We start from the raw sequence: 19,672 nt of genomic DNA, 5'->3' as shown, positions 1-19,672 counted from the left end.
TCAAAAGTATTTATGGAAATGCAAAGCTAAAAGAAAAAAAAAAGAAAGAAAATGCAAAGTTACCTAATACTAAATACAGTAAGAGCATGGTATCTGTCATCCAATAAAAAATTACAGGCATGCAAAAAAAAAAAAACAAGAAAATATGACTGCTCTGAAAAAAATCTGCCAATTGAAAACAACCCAGAAACACTTCCAGAGAATGAATTATAATCTATGAAATGAAAAATACTCTAAATGGAATTAAAGCAGGTTAGATATTGGGGAAAAATTGATTAGTAAACTTAAAGATGAATATAAATGGGAACTATTTAAAATGGCTAAGACAGAAAAAAAGAACACTAAACAAATAGCATCAGTGCACTGTATTGCACTTTTTTTAAAAAGATTTATTTATTTATGATAGACATAGAGAGAGAGAGAGAGGCAGAGACAAAGGAGGAGGGGGAAGCAGGCTCCATGCCAGGAGCCTGACGTGGGACTCTATCCCAGGACTCCAGGATCGCGCCTTGGGCCAAAGGCAGGCGCCAAACCGCTGAGCCACCCAGGAATCCCCCTGTATTGCACTTTTAAGAGACCTAACATAATTATAATTAAATGTCCTTAAAGAGAATATAGGGCAATAAAAATATTAAAGAGACTGGCTGAAAATTTCCCCAAGTTTGAGGAAAGCTATAAAGTCATATATTCAGAAAGCATTACAAACATCAAGTACAAAATAAATGAAGCATATTTATAGAAAGGTACATCATAATGTGATTGCTTTCAACTAGTGACACAATTTAGAAGCATCCTAAGGAACAACTTGCAAGGTATGAAGAGAAAAATAAAGACAACATAAAATTTTTACTGTATTGGTAGAAAAAGCAACAACACATCTAAAGATGTACCTAGAGGGAAATTTATTTATCACTAAAATACACATATGAGAATAATAGTACGTCTCGAATCAATGACCTCCACTTCTGATTCAAGGACATAGACAAGAAGAGCAAATGAAACTTGATTTAAGCAGAAAAAAGGAATGAAGATCAGAGCAAAAGAAAGAAAGAAAGAAAAAACAAAAGAAAAACAATTCAAAAAAATCAATGAGACTCGTCCGTTCTTTGAGAAGATCAATCAACTAAAAAAGTCTAGTTACACTGGTCAAGAAGAAAAGACACTAGATACAAATTAACAATATCATCGGTGGCTATCACTACTAGAGTATCTAACGGACAATATAAATATTATGAACAACTTTTTTCAACTTTTATAAAATTCAAAAACTCTCTGAAAGATGAAAAAAAGAGAAAAAAAAAAAAGCCAAACAACTCATGCAAGAATTAAGAAAATCTGAAGAGCCTTACAACTATTAAGGAAATAAAATTTGTAATTATAATTCATATAAAAAAGATTATACAGTCCCTTGCTTTTAAATTCTACCAAACATTTAAGGAAAAATGTCAATTCTACGCAAACTCTTCCAAAAAATTAAAAGAGGATCTTATACTTCTGACTACATTCTATGAGACAGTTTTATCATGATACCAAATGAAAACAGACATTACATGAAAACAAAACTGTAAAATAATGTCCCAATAAAAATAGGTGCAAATTTATTTTTCAACTTTTGTAAATTGAATTTTATATAATAATTATAGCATAATGTGACTAGGTGGTATTTATCCCAATAGTGCAGAGCTTGTTCAGTACTTGAAAAATAAATTTAAAAAATCATCGCTTTACTATATGGCCATTTCAATAGACATAGAAAATACCATTTGGCAAAATCCAAACTCTATTCCTGATAAAAATGCTCAAAACAAAAGGAATAGAACAAAATTTTCCCTGCAGATGGCATAAAACTAAACGATGAAAGACTATATGATTTCATCATAATACAAGAAAGAAGTCAAGGATTTCTGCTCTTATTTCTTCTTTTTAACATTGTTTTGGAGGTTCTTGCAGTGCAATAAAGCAATAAAAAGAAATGTAAAAGATGTTTTTTTGTAGACATAAATACCTGAAAACACAGCTGAAAAATATCCCTATAAAAGCAAAGAAGAATACATTATTTTGGGTTAATAGATTCAGTATCATTATGATGTCCTCAATTCTGTTTATATTAATCTACACACAAAACAATTCAAATCAAAATTCTAACAGACTCTTTTGTAGCAGTTGACATTTGAAAATACAAAGGGCCTAGAATTACCAAGCAAATTTAGGAGAGAAAAAAAGTTAAATGACAAATAGTATTTAATTTCAAGATTTTTTATAAGAGTACAGATAATTGTGATTTTGTGAACATGGATAAATACATAACTGGAATAGAAGGGAGAGTCCAGTGTTGGATCCATATCTACGTGGACAATTGAATTTTGACAATGGTATGAAGGCCATTCAGTGACAAGAATAGTATTTGCAACTTGTGATGTTGGAAAATCAGAGTTCCATCTACCAAAAAGCCATTGATCCATACCTTACACAATATAAAAAATAACTTAAAATGAATCATAGATGTAAATATAATACTAAAAACAATAAATCTTCTAGAAGAAAACATAGAATAAGAATTTTGGGACCAGGAAGATGTTTTCAATATAAGTCACTAAAAGCTCAATCTACAAATTTAAAAGTTAATAAATTAGATTTCATCAAACTTGAAACCCTTTGCCTTTTGAAGGTCATGTTATGGGAATGTACATACAAGCCATTAAGTAGGAGAAATGATTTGTAAATCACAAGTCATAAAGGGCTTGTATCTTCTGTGTGATGTGAGTGTGTGTGTGTGTGTGTGTGTGTGTTGTGTATCTCCAAATTAATAATAAAGAGATAACACAGTAAAATCTAAGCAAATATTGTCTAAACACTTCATCAAAGAACAGGTATGGGTGGCACATTAAGCACATGAAAAAGTGCTCAATATCGTTGGCCCTAGGGGCAAGAAGGATACTCTTACACACTTATCAGAATGGCTACAGTTAAAAAAAAAAAAGCTGACTGTGCCAAGTATTGGTGAGGTTGTAGAGAAATTGGATCCATCATAAATGCTGTTAAAAATGTGAAATTGTATAGCCACTTTAAAAAATACGGTAGTTTCTTAAGCATTAAACACATATCTACCTTATAGTCCAGTCATAACTCTTCTAGGTATTTACTCAAGAAAAGTGAAAACATATAAAAGTGTGTGTGTGTGTGTATACACACAAAGTGTATATATAAAAACTATAACAAATTCTGATGCACAAAGTTTGTGTACATACTTATACACAAATGTGTTTAAAGGTATCACAATATCCAAGTATTTGAAACAACTCACAATGTCAACGGATAAGTGAACAAATAAGCAAATCGTGGTATTTCTGTCTGTTGAAATACTTTTCATCGACTGGAGAGGTAAACTATTAATGCACGTAACAACATTGAAAAATCTCAATATTAAGTAACTCACTGAGTTACTCTTAGTGAAACAAGTTAGACAAAAGAGAACAAACGCTGTATGACTGCATTTGTATGAATTCAAGAAAGCCCAACCTCATCTGATCTGTATTGACAGAAACCTGATCAGTGTTGGCCTGGAGATTGTGCGGCAGGGGGTGGGGAGGTGGTGGCGGGAGGTGGCGGGTGTTAGGTAGTTGGGGAGGGAGGTATTAAAAAGGTATATGAGCAAATTTTGGGGGTAAGATATATATATGTTCATTATCTTGATTTTGATGATGTTTTAGTGGGTGTAGGAATACACAAAAGTTTATCATACAAGTTAAGTTGTACAGTTTATTGTTGGTTAGTAACCTCAATACATTTGTTATAAAGGAAGAGTAAAAAGGCTGTAATTTTCTAAGCTAACATGTCTATATTTGGAGCTTATGAAATTCCCTATTGTGGGCAATGGGAAAATGAAGGGAAACTAGACTAAATACAAGGGACAAAAGCCATATTTCGCCCTTTGCATAATTTTGTCTCTGAGGAATCTGCCTTGTGTAACTGAAATCAATCAAATTAGCCTACAAATGAGGAATATTATATTAATTATCTCTAATTAGTAAACAGGTCATTAGGAAGGCAGGATATGTTTGCTCAAGAACTGGCTGTGCATTCAGATCAACAATAGTTTGGGTCTTTAGTCTGCTAATTATCTGTACTGTGTCCTTTAAAGTCTTTGCATCTCAATTTATTCTTCTATAATTTTTTTAAGGTTTTATTATTTATTCATGAGAGAGAGAGAGAGAGAGAGAGAGAGATAGACAGGCAGAGGGAGAAGCAGGCTCCATGCAGGGAGCCCGATGCGGGACTCAATCCCAGGACTCCAGGATCACGCCCTGGGCCCAAGGCAGGCGCTAAACCGCTGAGCCACCCAGGGATCCCCTAGTCTTCTATAAAATTTGGGTGACAACAATTGTACCTGCCTAATAAAGTTGTGGTGAGGCTTAACTGAGCTAATACATATAAATCTCTTTAGACTCTCTGGTTTATAGCAATTGCTCAATAAATGGTAAAAATTATTTTACAGAAGAAAGGATAGGCAAAATGTGTGACAGTCTCATGTCATGGAGTTAGGGCCACAGTTGGACATGGCTACCCATCTTTCTCCACCCATCCTACCCATTCACTTATGTCACAACCATATTTGCATTCCCCTTAAGATCCACGTGTAGCCATCACTTAAGGTTCTGGCATATTTGAAAGCTTTGAAAGGGCTAATACAATATTCAAACTTCGGCAAAGTGTTACACCAAACTTCCAAATACCACGTTAATTTAAATACGTTGTCATTCTCAAATGCCATTACTAAGTCTCTGCTATTATTAGAATATAACTGACATACTGTGTTTTCCCCCGAATTTTGATAGATGGTGTGCCGAGTGACTATTTTAAAAGGAAAAAGCAATATTACACTGTACGGTAACACTTTAAAGAAAAAGTTGAAAAAATAATGTAAAAATGAATAAAAAGTATTTCAACATTTTCAAATTACCTCTTAATAGTATTTCTAGAACAATTTTTTTCTAACTTATTGGTTTAGATCACTTATTATTTGAACCATGATTTCTCCAAGAACGACGGTGAGATAAGATTTCACAGTCGTTAAAGGATTAAGATCGCAGACTCTGAAGCCAGATGGCCTGATTCTCAAATCCAGCTCTGCCACTCACTAATTGGCAAGTTATTTAAACGCTCCGTGCCTTAATCTTATCATCCGCAGACAGGTATAATATAATAGGACCTACCTTGTAAAGTGATGAGTCAAATGCAATGACATATTGAGATCACGTAGAAGGCGGTCCAGCTAAGGGTTTCTGCTATGGAAGTCTTATTACTATACTTGATTATACTTATTACTATACTTGATCATACATAGAACTATGTAAGGTTTTTCACACATGCTTGTAAATAGTGAGAAGACGATCATCTTTCTGCAAATGTAAAGTTTCGTGAACTACTTACTTTATTAAATTGTTCATGGCATCTGGGTCATATGCTGTAACCTGTCCAATGATGCTGCCCTCCTTCACATCTTCATCTACTTCTATCAGGTAAAAAAGTTTACTGAACACAGGAGGCTCATCGACATCTTCCACAGATATTTTGACCACGGCTGTGTCTTTGAAAGGTCCCAGGTGTAAGAATCGTGGGTCAGGGTGAGTGTTACTTGCATCCACTCTTAAAGTGTATAGCATTTTGTTTTCAAAATCTAAATTCTGAAGTTAAATAAGAAAAATTAGTATAATATACCAGGCAGGACAATGGAAGACAAGATTAAAATTTAACAACCAACTCTGTTAATGGTACCATCATTGTGGTTGAAAAATTTTCCCAATTATTCCTTTTAGGTATATCAAATATATTATAAATTATTCATAGAGGGTAACTGGGTATAATGGTATGCACATTAAAATTGATTCCCACTTAGTAATGAATTTCACATTTTGATGGTCACAGGCAAATGTATTATCTAATGGATATATAGATTATTTATTATTATTAAACTTATACAAAGTTAAAATCAAAGAAAATATAGAATAAGGTAAAGATTTCGCTAAAACTACGCATATAAGTTGCTTTCTTAAGCCCAACATTTCTAAAACTGGTAATTTTAAAAAGAATAAAAAAACATTTTTCATTAATCTGAACACTATGGAAAGCAAGATGTGAATGAAAACAAGAATCAGGAAAGCAGAACATAATCCATATTTAGCTAGATTATAGTATGTAAAGTTTCATAATTTTCTCCCACACTGCATTAAAAATCAAGAAATCCAACGTACAAACATGCAGCATCTTCAGGTTTCATCTACTTGAAGAGACTAATTTAAATGTCTTGAAATAAAGTTATGGCTGCATGCCTACCTTTTTGGCCTGAGAAGATATAAAACAAGTACTTTTGAGGCTATCGAATCCTAGTTTGTCTACTCTTAGCACAAGCAGGTAAGGATTTGTATCACTTTTTGTAAGTGTCAGTGGTGAAGATGGTTAACTTATTTGAGATGAAACCGCAACTGTACCCACTTCTGTGAAGGCTGGACAGTGTGTAAAGGATGGGGAATAATAACCCCTTGGCTTTTCTTCCCTCAACTGAAAAGCAAAAATAAACTAGAGGTGCTCAATGAAGAAATGAAGACAGCGTAAAGAAACCTGTTTGACAGTTATAATCCCTTCCTGTGTATTCTTGTCAGTGATGACATCAAACATGTCTGCTCCATCTCCTTCAGCAATGCTGTATTCCATCTCAGCATTTTCCCCCACATCGGGGTCATTGGCTTTTATCCTTCCAAGATGGGTTCCAAGAGGTACAGACTCGGGAGAATGAAATTGATACGTACCTGAAAATTAAATCAGAGCTGTTTTGACAATTCATCTTTAGATAACAATCTTTCGCTTCCTCTGCCTTTGTTACTTCAATAAATCAATTTTAAATTGGGAGAGTTTTTCATCATATTGGATTGTAATTGGAAGCTGTCAAAAATTATAGATTTATTAAGTTGGAAAAATAATTTATAAAGGCAGAACACTCTCATTTTGGAATTATAAATTCCAGGAAGATTAAGCGAATGTTCCAAGGTTATTTAGATAATAGATGGTAGACATGATATTAGAATCTAGAACTTTTACTCAGGAGGGCAAGAAAGGTGATTATTTACTGCGTGTCTGGAGCTTTCAATAATGTCATTATACATTTTTACCTATTTTAAATTATTTCAAATATATGGATTTATTCTTAGATCCTAAGTCAGAGATAGAAAAATAAATCCATACACAGGAACTTTCTCTTCCTTCCCTTCTTTCTTTTCTTTCTTCCCTTCTTGCTTGTTAATTAACGCCTGTAAGTGGAATATGAATGTTTCTATTTCCTACAGTTCCAGCCAGTCATTATATTGCATTGTGCTCCCTTGAAAGGATTTCAGTTTGTGACTATTCAAGAGACAATAGGAAAAAGTTACAACAAGTTAATGAAAGTTAGGAGTGTTTTTAAACATTTAATATGTGCTGAACTCTGTTTAAGGCCAAAGGCCCTCTATATTATTAATTAATTTAATTCTAACATTAGTCTTCATAAGACTAAGGTAGGTACATGATCTTCAGGGACAGGGCTCAAGGAAATCATCCTATAAAATTGAGAAACACAGAGTGCATAAGTCTCTCTGACTTCAAAGTCTATATTCTTTCCAATTTGCTTGGTGATTATGAAGGACTTCTATATCCAGCTGCCTGGATTGGGATTCTCATCACTGTGCAAGTTAAATTCTCTAACCCTTGATTTCTACATTAGAAGAATAAGGTGAAATGACAGGAATTAACTCATAGTTTTGTTTTGTTTTTAATGAGAATTACATGAAACTATGTCTTTAATATGTTTTCTCCGTGACTAGTTCTTAAACATTTTTATTACTGTTATAATAGTTAAAAACTTTTTTGCTAAGACTATAATAGATCATGGAATTAAAGAGTGGCAGATCATTTGAGAATTCAAGTCATACTCTTTCAGTTTATATTTAAGGAAACTGAATGCAAAGTTTAGATTTATGCTAATTAGGCTTGTTATTCATATTCTCAGCAAACTTTTTAAAAACATTTATCAGATGCATCTGTCAACCACCCAAAATTGAATCATCAAATATTTTAAATTTGACTAGTTTGGCAAATGCTCTAATGTATTGGATTCAATATCATAAATTTAATTTTGAGACCTCTTAATTGAACATTTCAAAATAGGGCCCTTTATATATTTATTCACTGCATAAAGGAAACATTTGCAGCAAAAGATTGGAATCCATTTTTGTAGTAACTCATGGCATGCAAAACATCCATCGTTTAACATACAGGCCTAAGATGGGGATGACTACAAGGTTAGTGAGTGATTTAATCTTTACCAGGAGGTAACAGATACTAGCAAACTTTAACACATCTCAGATGCCATCAGAACTAAGATATACTATAACTCTACAGGCCATTAGGAAAAACAAATGCTATCAGTGAAACCCAACTTGCACGGATTTTGATACAGTATCTGATTTCAGAGACTTCAAAACATCGAGTGTGTTTTAGAACCAGTTAAATAAGAGAGTCTTATTCTTAGATACAGACCAGATAACTAAGGTCAGACAAGTGACAGACATGGATTTGAAACCAGGCAGTCAGAATTGAGAGTCCACACCATGAACCATGGAAGAGATAAGAAAAAGAGTGAGATGATCATAGCAAATATCGGGAAATCAATTTGTGGAAATTGTGATGTTTGTCGGGGCGACAGGCTGTGGATTTGCCTTTATTCATAAACTAATAGTGAAAATATTAGTACAAATATTAGCCTCTGTTTGTCGTGTGTTGGAGGAGGCTTTGGACATGAGGTAAATAAAATCTTCCTTACTCTGGGGAAATCGAGGAGGATTGTTGTTGACATCCGTCAGAGTGATGTTTACTGTGGTGGTTCCAGAAAGGCCTCCCATCTGGCCGCCCATGTCTTTGGCTTGTATAACCACTTGGTACTGCTCTCTATTTTCTCTGCTCATGTCTGGTAGTGCAGTTTTTATTATGCCTTTTAGAAAAAGTAGACAAATATTTTACAATTTAATCACTGAGTTTTAAGATTAACCTATGCAAGATCTATTTTACAGAAGTTCATCATAACAAACAGATAAAAAGTTGGTGAACCTAAACATTTAGTGTTTAGTTTAATGATCCATAAACATTAAATTGTAATGGACAGAACAGAAAGAATTTTTCCACTGGCTATTGTACAGGGGACGAGTTTTGCTAAATCAATTTAATTATTAAAAAAAATTAATTATCTTCTTGATTAAAAAAAACATTAACTTCATTCAAAAATCTTCAGATTAACAAGCTTACTTGATTTCGATGATTGCCACATTCTTTAGGTTTTGAGTATTTCCTGACACGTGAAGTGCTAAATCTCTGAAATTTTGTATTCTGTGTCATAAATTTAGACTCAATAAATAATAGTCCCAAAAGATAACAACAGTTCATATAATCTATTTAAATACTATGCAATTTGCTTTTATTTCCATGGAATAACTATAGAGGACAAGTGGAACCTTGATACTGGATAGCTGTTAAAATATAGAAAAATCTATATTTGTGCATTCAGATGTATTACATCTTGAGAAAGAGAGCAGCAAGTCTTAAATGTTATTACCTGATTCTGGATCCACTGAAAAATAAGGTTGTCCTTGCAATATGCTGTAGACCACTTTGGCACTGTTTCCGTAGTTGGCGTCATCTGCATCTGTCGCAGTCACTTGTATAACAGATGTACCTACACGAGTCCCCACCCAAACACAGATGCTTAAATACTTCTAACTTTGAAAACTTTCTGAAAAATTACTGCTGTTCATGTGGTGTGTTAGACAACGGTATATGGTTAAAGAAATTTGTTTAAATGACACTGCTTCAAAAAAAATGGACACCCCTTTTCTTTTTCATTCTTTTTTTTTAATTTAAACATACTTCAATTTTATGGTTTGAGCTATCTGAAAAAAAAGTGAGCAACTTGTTTTATCACAAAAATTAACATACCGAGACAAATACACTGCCCTTTTATTTGATCAAAAATATTGTAAAGAACAATTTTTCTCTGGATACAGTGCACATGCAATTTTCAATTAATGTGTTTATTGCTAACTGGGAATGTGTATCCAAAGATAAAACCAGTATTGGTAACACCTGGGCTGCTTTTTTTTTACTCTGGTAGATTAGTTGTACATTGTAAATAGAATAAAAAAAAAAACAGGTGGACCCTGTTTTTATAAAAAACAAAAACATAAAATTGACCTGTAATGTTGTATCTGGGTGAGATATAAATGATTATTAAGCATCAATGTCTCCTTTTAAATCGTAGTTAACAAAATCACATGATTATTGCTATGCCTCCTATTATTTGCTGCACATAATTAACCAGTGAATATTTCCCCACAAAGTTGAGAAAGTATATAGTTCTGTCACATGCAATACTGAATTATACACGACTCTCGGTTTAATTTTATTTTATAAGACTTGAACCATTTTCTTTTTATTTTATCACAAATTATGATCTTTAAAAGATAAATAGATTTTAAAGTTGCAAATTTCAGGAGCTTAGCATCATGAAATATCTTAGTGGGCTTTTCTGATATTTCACTAATCACTCTAAAGATTCAAAGCATGGTTGTAAAACTACTATTAACTAACACCTACTATGGATCCCTTGGGCAACATGAGTTGGTATGACGTTTTCTAGTACACTACATATGATTTTCCAAAATTTACTTCTGCTTCTTACATAAAGTTTAAAATTACTTAGGACAGCACAAGGTCCATCTGGGCCCTGTCACCTACTTTAACACCCCAAGTAGGTTACACCCTCAGAACTTGTCTCATAGACTTGTAGTGAAAGTTCTTCAAAATTTGCATGTATATGCTTATGCAAATTCTAAAAATTAATTAATTGTACACTCCGATTAGATTAACAGCTCATTTCCTATCAATGTATCTGAATACTAAAGCATGAATTTAGCAGCATGCTTCTTTGTTTTTTCAAAATTAAATAAGAGAAGTTGAGCTCTCCCTCTTGAGGCCACAGAATGGGTAGTCCTGTGAGAGGTCACCCTGTGACTCACTAGGAGGATCCCAGGTTTTCTCCTTTGTCATTTAAAAACACCCACTCACGTCCCAGCCAGACCAATGCAGAGAAAATAAAGTGCTCTCCACCTCCCCACAATAATGTTTAGAAGTTCAACTAAAATGGTTTTCTGATTTATACTGAATTTTTTATGCAAACCTATGTGAACATATATTAGTTAGAATAAGAATTATTTTCATACTTGAGGGTTATTTGAAATATGAATTATTCAGTGTAATCAATATGCTAAATGCAAGTAGTTAATTCATCAATTCCATGACATGTATTTTGCTATGTTTTCATTTTTCTTTTACTGTGGGTGTCATTTCATAGTGAAAAGAGGTAAAAATACTCTTCCTTACCTTTTGACATTTTTAATAATATATTTTGTCGTTAAATTTGTTTTCTGTTGTTTGCTTTTTATTGTGGGTATGTGATCTTTGAACATATTCAAAACACTTGACCCAAAAAAGGCAAATAGTTTAATCTAAAGAATAAAAAATCAATCTTGTAATGTGACTAAAATGTTATAAGCACTCATATAAAGTACTATCCCTTTTCTTAGAATCGTGGTAATGATTAGGAATGCTTTTTAACACTGATGAACACTGACAGCATATTATTATGACATTTATAAGAGTAGAATGAAAACTACTGTGTTGAACTTAAGGGAATGGATAGTTGTATTTTTTTAATAAATGTAATGATTTATTGCACAGTTAATTTTATTTAGTAATAAAATTAGAAAGTAGTTTCTGGGCAGCCTGGGTGGCTCAGTGGTTTAGCGCTGCCTTCAGCCCAGGGCCTGATCCTGGGGACCCGGGATCGAGTCTCACGTCAGGCTCCCTGCATGGGGCCTGCTTCTCTCTCTAGCTGTGTCTCTGCCTTTCTCTCTCTCTCTCTCTCTCTCTGTGTGTCTCTCATGAATAAATAAATAAAATCTTTTAAAAAAATTAGAAAGTAGTTTCTATGTTTTTGTACTTATTTTATAATTATGTGTTCATAAAGATGGATTAAAAGATTTTGATTTTTATATCCCTGAGAATTTTCTGAAATAATTTATAATTTTCATTTGTTCTCACATACTTTGAAATAAATATTTTACTTCTGTATTAAACAAAGATTAAAAAATTAAATTTAGTGAAGTCTGAATGATAAATTTATCATATTTATTATTTGTAGACTTTGTCCCTTTGTCCTGTGTGATATAAACTCTCCAAAGGCGAGGGCTAAGTCTGGTTTTATTCAACATTTTATCTTTGAAGCCCAGCAGAGTTCTAGCAGAAAGTCATAATGGGAATGAACATTTACAGAATGCTTAAGATAGGCTTGGCAAATAGCCCTTAATTTATATGATTATTCTTGTGATAAGCATAAGATGAAGGCCTTGAGACATGGAGAGGTTGGTCATGGCCACACATCTAGTAGGTGAGAGAGATGGAATTCAACTGAGCCCGTCTGAGGAAAGAAGCACCATTCTCAACCCTTCAATCCATGGCTCGTCAGGGCATCATGGCTTTTATGAAACACATTATTGAATCCACAGGCAGTGAACCAAGAAAAGGCTTGGAATGAGTCATAAATGATTCCTTGGGTGAGTTAAATGTGTGATCTGTGAAAGCTACAGAAGAATTTCTTCTTGAGGAGATAGATGGTATGGGAGGGGAACTGGATAAGTTTTTGAGAGACCAGTTGGGGGAAATACCCAGTCCAGGAGAAGGTATGCATCAAACCCTACAAATACACACAGTGGGATTTTGCCTGGATGAAGATGAATGCATGCAAATATAGATAGGTGACAGATAATCTTTAATCAAAGTATAATGATCACAAAAAATGCAAAAAAATAAAAATTGGGATCTGCCATAAAATCACTGCATTCCATTTTCCTTCATTATATATCCTTATACATTATCCAGATGATGTGTTCTGATGAAAAGATGCTAATGCACTTCAGATTTCAACAATTGGAGTCATTTGATTTTAACTTTTGAAAGGGAGAGAAGTGTGTGATTCTGAGAAACACTGTGGAATATGGCATATGGTTTTGACAGAAAGAATCAGAGGCAGGGGGCTAAAGCAAGGAAAGGAGTTGGTGAGAGAGAAAAAGAAGAGACAATTAGGGCAAAAATAAACTGAAAAAGGTGACAGTATGGAGGAGAGCACTGAAGGATATTATTGAGGAGAAGGGTAGGATACTAATAAAGAAATTTCATTTTATTTTATGACTCTATTTACCTCCAAAGTCAATAATAGTAGTTCTTTCTTTTTCTTTTTCTTTTTTTAAGCTCTGGTTTAAGTAAAAATCACTAATATAATGAAACTAATATTAGAATTAAATAATTTATAAAAGCAGTCTATTATTATTTATTATTTATTATTATTTATTTTTTGTCTATGTATGGGCTTTAACTCTTAGTATAGAGATTACACACAGCCTGAAAAAGTTCTTAAGTATCATCCTTTAGTATTTCTTTGCAATTGATTATTTGTATAGGTAAAAATAGTGACAATCACATCTACAAAATTATTCTGAGTTAATATTAATTTTCCCTTAATTACAACAAAAGACAATATAATTTCAAAATATAAAAAGCATTAACTATTAATTTATATATTAATAGATCTAAAATCTTAAGGTACATTGCAGTCCTTCCCCTTCCTCTTATTTGGATTTAACTTTGTTGAGAAGGGCATTTGAATTAAAGAATAAAATAAGAAAAATGCTACTTTTGAAAAGTTACTAAGAATGTAACAAAATTAGAAGTTTTTCAAATTATGTTTTGCATAATAAGCATAACTATCTTACAGTGGGGGAAATACTAAGGCATTAAAATTATACAGCTTTCTCTGCTTTTATTTTTTTTTTTCTTTTTGCAAATAGTATAGTAACAAATTGTGTGTTTGGGGGCTCACTCTTTGGGGCTTTTTTTACTTATTTATTAGAAAAGGTATAATGTGGTGTCTTCTGTGTGTGTGTGTGTGTGTGTGTATAATATCTACATTTATATTTAAAAAATAGTCACACATATATTAAAGTCTATCTGTGGGCCAAATATGAAGAAATTAATGCAGTGATATCAAGCTTAGTATTAATAATAAATATCATCCATAAATAAGATAAAGATTTACCTGTAGTGTAATTTTTTTAAAGATTTTATTTATTTATTTATTTATTTATTTATTTATTTATTTATTTGTTTGTTTATTTATTTATGAAAGAGAGAGAGAGAAAAAAAAATCATGAGCCGACTCCGAGCTAAATGCAGAGCCAGTCACAGGGCTGCATCCCAGGACCCTGAGGTTCTGACCTGGGCCACAACCAAGAGTCAACACTTAACAAACTAGGCTCCCCAGGTGTCCCAAGATGTAACTGTAGTTTTAAAATCTTCTTATATTAATATGAAAAGCTACAACCAGAGAAATATAGCTACCTGCTATATGGTGGTTGTTGTGGTTTGTTTGTTTGTTATCAGTTTTGTTGGAATTGTAGGCACAGAGGCAATGCAATTGACAATGATTTGAATTTTTAATTAGGTTCTGCTATAATCAGAAATTGTACTGCCCACAATTTAAAATATATATAAATGAAATATAGATTGTCTTACAGGGAAGGGCTTTTTTGACAACATAATCTGCAAGCTTTCTTCCATGTATAAACTTATATATTCTGTATTTTATTATGGGTATTAAACAAGTGAAGTATTTTTTTAATAAAATATTCAAGTGCTTATTCTAGACCTGCTCTTATTATATACTTAATAAATATTAATAAAACAGTGATATAGAATATATTTGAATTAGGTAGTTGGGGGTGCCTGAGTGGCTCAGTGGTTGAGCATCTGCCTTTGGCTCAGGTCATGATCCCAGGGTCCTGGGATTGAGTCCCACATCGGGCTCCCTGCTCAGCAGAAGAGTCTGCTTCTCTCTCTCCTTCTGCCCCTACTCACGTGCTCTCCCTCTCACTCACTCTATCTCTCAAAAGGAAAAAAAAAAGAAATTAGGTAGACAATAGGAATACACAGAGTAGAGAGATAATATTCCATTAAACAGCACAAAATAATATGGGGAAAATATAGGTTAGTTGAGTTTCAATATCAGTAGTCTCTGATAGATAAATATTCTGGTTTTTAAAATGAGGTAATTTGAAAATTTTTAGGGTTATTCAAATATAAATCAGTTATTATCAAAATGTGTCATATTCAAATATCTGTTGTCCAAATTACACACTTTATTCCTGTAGATCAAACTATTTCCAGAAGGATAAATGAATTTTTTTTTATTATTAAGTGTCAAAATATCTGGAAAAATAGGGGCACCTGAGTGGCTTAGTCAGTTAAGCATCTGACTCTTGGTTTTGGCTCAGGTCATGATCTCAGAGTTGTGAGATCAAGCCCAACCCCAGTGCAGGGTCTGCTTAGGGTTCTTTCCATCATCTTCTCCTTCCCCCTCTGCCTCTCCCCCTGCTCACACTCTCTCTCCTCCTCTCTCTCCAATAAATAAGTAAATAATTTATTTTTTTTATCTGGCAAAATAACATACATGCAGGATAAACAGTAATATTTTATAAAGGTTAAAGTGTGTTACCCAAAAAACCAAACTACTTTTTTTTTCAAAACTACTTTAGAATACTCATTAATAGGAAGTTGAAATGGAGAGCATAATTTTAGATGTATCTTTAACTCAATAATACGCCCATAGGAGATCATGATGTTTATCTACATTAGCCCGCTAGTCATCATATATGGACCAATCAAGTACTTTCCACGAGACTACACTGGGCCAGCAGATATTTTAAAATGTTAAAGAAAACACAACCATTCATATTTCATCCTAGGCTTTCTGGTTTCATAGCACTCCTGTCTAATTTGCTAACCTCCTTTCATATCATTGGAATGGATACCTGAAAAGGCAGTAGAACTGCACTTTTCTCAGAGGGATGAGATTTCAATTGAGGTGAGAAGAAATAACTTCTTTACAAACCTTGGTTCTTCTGGCTAGATGACACACATAGTTAAGAAACATTTTATATCATTCAGTCGGTAAAGATGGATAGAAGTTTGTTTTTCCTTGGAAAGAAATCGTTTTAGACTGAAGCATGTATTGATTGTAAGAATTTCAAAGTTAATCACCGAAAAGTGTCTTTGAAATAATACTCAACTAATTTAGTATGAAACTTTGAAAATTAGTTGTATATTTTAGATATTACAGTAAGTTTATATCACTTTTTTTAAATATGTTTTATTTAATAATAGCTCTTATCTCATTAACAAATCTTAACTTACACATACAGATAAAAAATTGCATTATAACAGATGGTATTTAAAATTGTGAGCAGCCTTAAAAGTGAAACAATTATTTTCTGTTTGCATAATAAACTATTATTCGGGAGTGAAACACAGCTAAAATAGCATTAAAAGACTTGGAATATTGTTATTATGGTACCAGGTTATTTGATCTTATTTCAGTTGCTTAATCTTTCAGAATCCTGGGTTTCTAATTAACAGAATGAGGATTTAAAGTTCTATTTCCCATGCCTCCACGTGAAGTTGTTTCAGTGATCAAATGAGATGATCAAAAGAAATTTGTCAAATGCAAGCATTAGTTGTTATGCAAAATAATGCAAACAAAACTGTCCAAAACTGTGCAAAACTGCTGACACTCTCTGATATGTCTTTTCTGTTTCAGGCGAAAATACATTCAGCTTGACTGCCATTTGAATAGCAGTTGAGTAGAGGTGAAGATGTTGATTGAAATGCAATGGAATAACTGTTCTCAGTAATCATATTTTTAGATCACATACTTAGATATCATTTTAAGTATAAGTTACAACATAGTAGGATTCATTAAAATATATAAAATTGAAAATAATTAGAAGTGAGATAGTTAAGACTAAATAGTAGTTTTCAGTTATAGTTCTTATCTTGAAAGGGGCCACATATGGTAACTGTATGCCCGTAATAATTATCTTAGCAAGCAAACAAATAAAAATGTTAGTTTACATGGATTAGCATATACCTACCGACTCCAGACATTTCAGGAACACTGGCAGTGTATAAGTCTTTTGTGAATTTTGGTTCATTGTCATTGATATCATGGATTTTAATAATAAATTCAGATTCAGGTTCCACCTGCCGCCCGGTCTTTCTGTCTATAGCCTTGGCACGAAGAATGTATAGGGATTTTTCTTCTCTGTCTAATTTCTTTGCAGCATGAATATCTCCTGTATTTTCATCTATAACGAATAGACTGCCAGCTCCATCTCCTGTTAATATGTATTTTAAATTTCCATCTCCTTTATCTTGGTCAGTGTGAAGCTTCAGAAAGGCAAAAAAGAGAAGTTCTATAAATACATGCATTGCTATTACAGAAAAAAAATAATTTTGGCACATATCAATTCGTCTCCACATAACATCACGGAAACAATGGTTATAACAGCTATCTTAATTTTCACTGTAAGAATACTAAACATTTCAGCTTTATCATTCTCCAAAACTTTAAATAATTATATTTACATATAAGGGACTATATTTAAAGTAAGATAAAAATGAATATATTTTTTGAAACACAGTTTTGAATGATTCAAAGATTTAAACCTGTAGCACATTAACAAATAAAAAAAAGATCAATAAATCTAATTTGGGTGTAAAATATTGACATACTCCTGATTACATTTTAATATCATTCAACTCAAAGAGATGATATAAGACATTTTGAACTTTTGATGATAAGTTTATGATATATTCCATAATTATAAACTGATTTTACATCCCTTCAGTATGATATTGTTTGTATATTCAGAGGCTCTGTCTTCAGAGAGACCAAACAGAGAGAGAGAATTTTAATTTTAGTTTTAACTTCAAAAATTCTTCTCTATATGACTTTGGGAAAGTACACTCTCAACCATGATGTTCTCTCTCTCTCTCTCTCTCTTTTGAGATTGACATATTTTCTGGGCTTATATAAAATCCAAGTGATATAAAAAAAACATAAGGCTTTTCCATTGGTCATATAAATATTTTTTCATAAGTTGCCTTTCTTCTTTTGATATATAACCATCTTAAAAATAAACTACTTAATGTATGAGGCTGTCCAAGGAGTATAAAACAAACAAATAGATCATCTATTCATAGAAATGTAACAATTGGAAAAAATCTTAACATTTTTTTCAATCCAACACTATTCTGAAACTTGAGCCTTAACTAGCCTATTCCTCCCATGTTGTCTTCCGCATATACTCCCATTACATCCTGGCTCCACCTATTTTTTTGGTGTCCCCTTCCAGCTTTGAATTATTTGACTATTTAAATAATGTTTCTATTTTTTATGTTAGCCAAAATAACAAAGTTGGGATTCATATTTTATTCCTCTTTACTTTTAATCCCAATGCTAAACTAATCATATACAGTCTTTTCTTCTCTGAAATCTCTTCACTCATCCATATGTCTCCATCTCTATGGCTATCACCCTGGTTTTGTCCTCCATCAGAACTTTTCTGGACCACTGTAGTAATTTCCTAACTGACCTCTGTCTCTCCTATCGCTCTACTCCAAACAATTTTCCATTCTATAGAAAGTGATTTTTCTATATCAAAAGTATGGTCATGTTATTTCTTAGCTTAAAGATCTTCAGCAAGGTACAGTGCAACAGAAACATGAATATAAATTCTTACAATTGGGTTAGTCTCATGCAAATTTGTGTTACATTGAGCAAATTATGTGTGTGTTTAATCTAAAGCTATTCTATTAAAAGGAAATAGTATTCTTTTAAAAATAGTCTTTATTTTTATTATTGTTCTAATTGTTTGGACTCTATCACTTTACTTATGCATTTTCTGTAATCTCGTCCTTGTCTCCAGATATATCTCTGTCACCTTTACCCACTTTATTATCATTCTGTACAGACCGATAGTATTGTTTTGCCTTGTTCTATTTTCTTCATTTCCAGAGGGCCTGTTCTAATTTCATATTTCATGTTTGTGTATTTTTCTCTTACCCTTTAACATCCTTCCCTTCTCTGCATTGTATCTTAACTAAATATTTATCATAACTCATTTAAAATAAGGATGATTTCTCTGAGTCTCTAGATTAGAATGGATATGCCAGTTATGTAATTAAAAAGCACATTTCAGTGCCCTATCATGATATTCATCACATTTGGTGAAATTGTTTACTGAGCTCACTAAGATGTAATCTAAAAGAGAAAGCTTTATTTTTCTTTTAAATTGCTAGGATTTCATTGAAGATGACATAAAAATAGAAAGACATTCCATGATCATGGATTAGAAGAACAAATTCTGTTAACATGACTATACTACCCAAAGCAATCTACACATCTAATGTTATCAAAATACCAACAACATTTTTCACAGACCTTAAGCAAACAATTCTAAACTCTGTATAGAACCACAGAAGACCCCAAATAGCTGAAGCACCCTGGAAAAGAAAAGGAGAGCTGGAGGCATCACAATTCCAGACTTCAAGCTTTATTTATTACAAAGCTGTAGTAGTCAGAATGGTATGGTACTGGCACAAAAATAAACACATAGATCAATGGAAGAGAATAGAAAAACCA

The 19,672-nt window shown here is 32.7% G+C and overlaps 1 protein-coding gene across 3 annotated transcripts in view; it reads right to left on the bottom strand.

Moving 5' to 3' along the window:
• Positions 1-19,672, bottom strand: part of CDH9 (cadherin 9) — a 130,213-nt gene that overhangs the window by 16,599 nt on the left and 93,942 nt on the right. For 2 of the 3 annotated variants that reach the window (XM_025436371.3, XM_049109410.1), the window contains exons 3-7: positions 17,121-17,415; positions 9,638-9,757; positions 8,852-9,019; positions 6,619-6,806; positions 5,431-5,684 (exon numbers count right to left, since the gene is read on the bottom strand). In XM_025436371.3, coding sequence (XP_025292156.1) covers positions 5,431-5,684; positions 6,619-6,806; positions 8,852-9,019; positions 9,638-9,757; positions 17,121-17,415 — 1,025 coding nt within the window. Of the gene's footprint in view, positions 1-5,430; positions 5,685-6,618; positions 6,807-8,851; positions 9,020-9,637; positions 9,758-17,120; positions 17,416-19,672 lie in introns of those variants that run through there. The other variant, XM_049109411.1, reaches the window with a different exon arrangement.

The sequence above is a fragment of the Canis lupus genome, chromosome 4 (assembly GCF_003254725.2).
Source record: "Canis lupus dingo isolate Sandy chromosome 4, ASM325472v2, whole genome shotgun sequence".
Lineage (NCBI taxonomy): Eukaryota > Metazoa > Chordata > Mammalia > Carnivora > Canidae > Canis > Canis lupus.
Note: the sequence above shows the minus strand (reverse complement) of the source record. Positions and strands in the feature narration are given on the sequence as shown.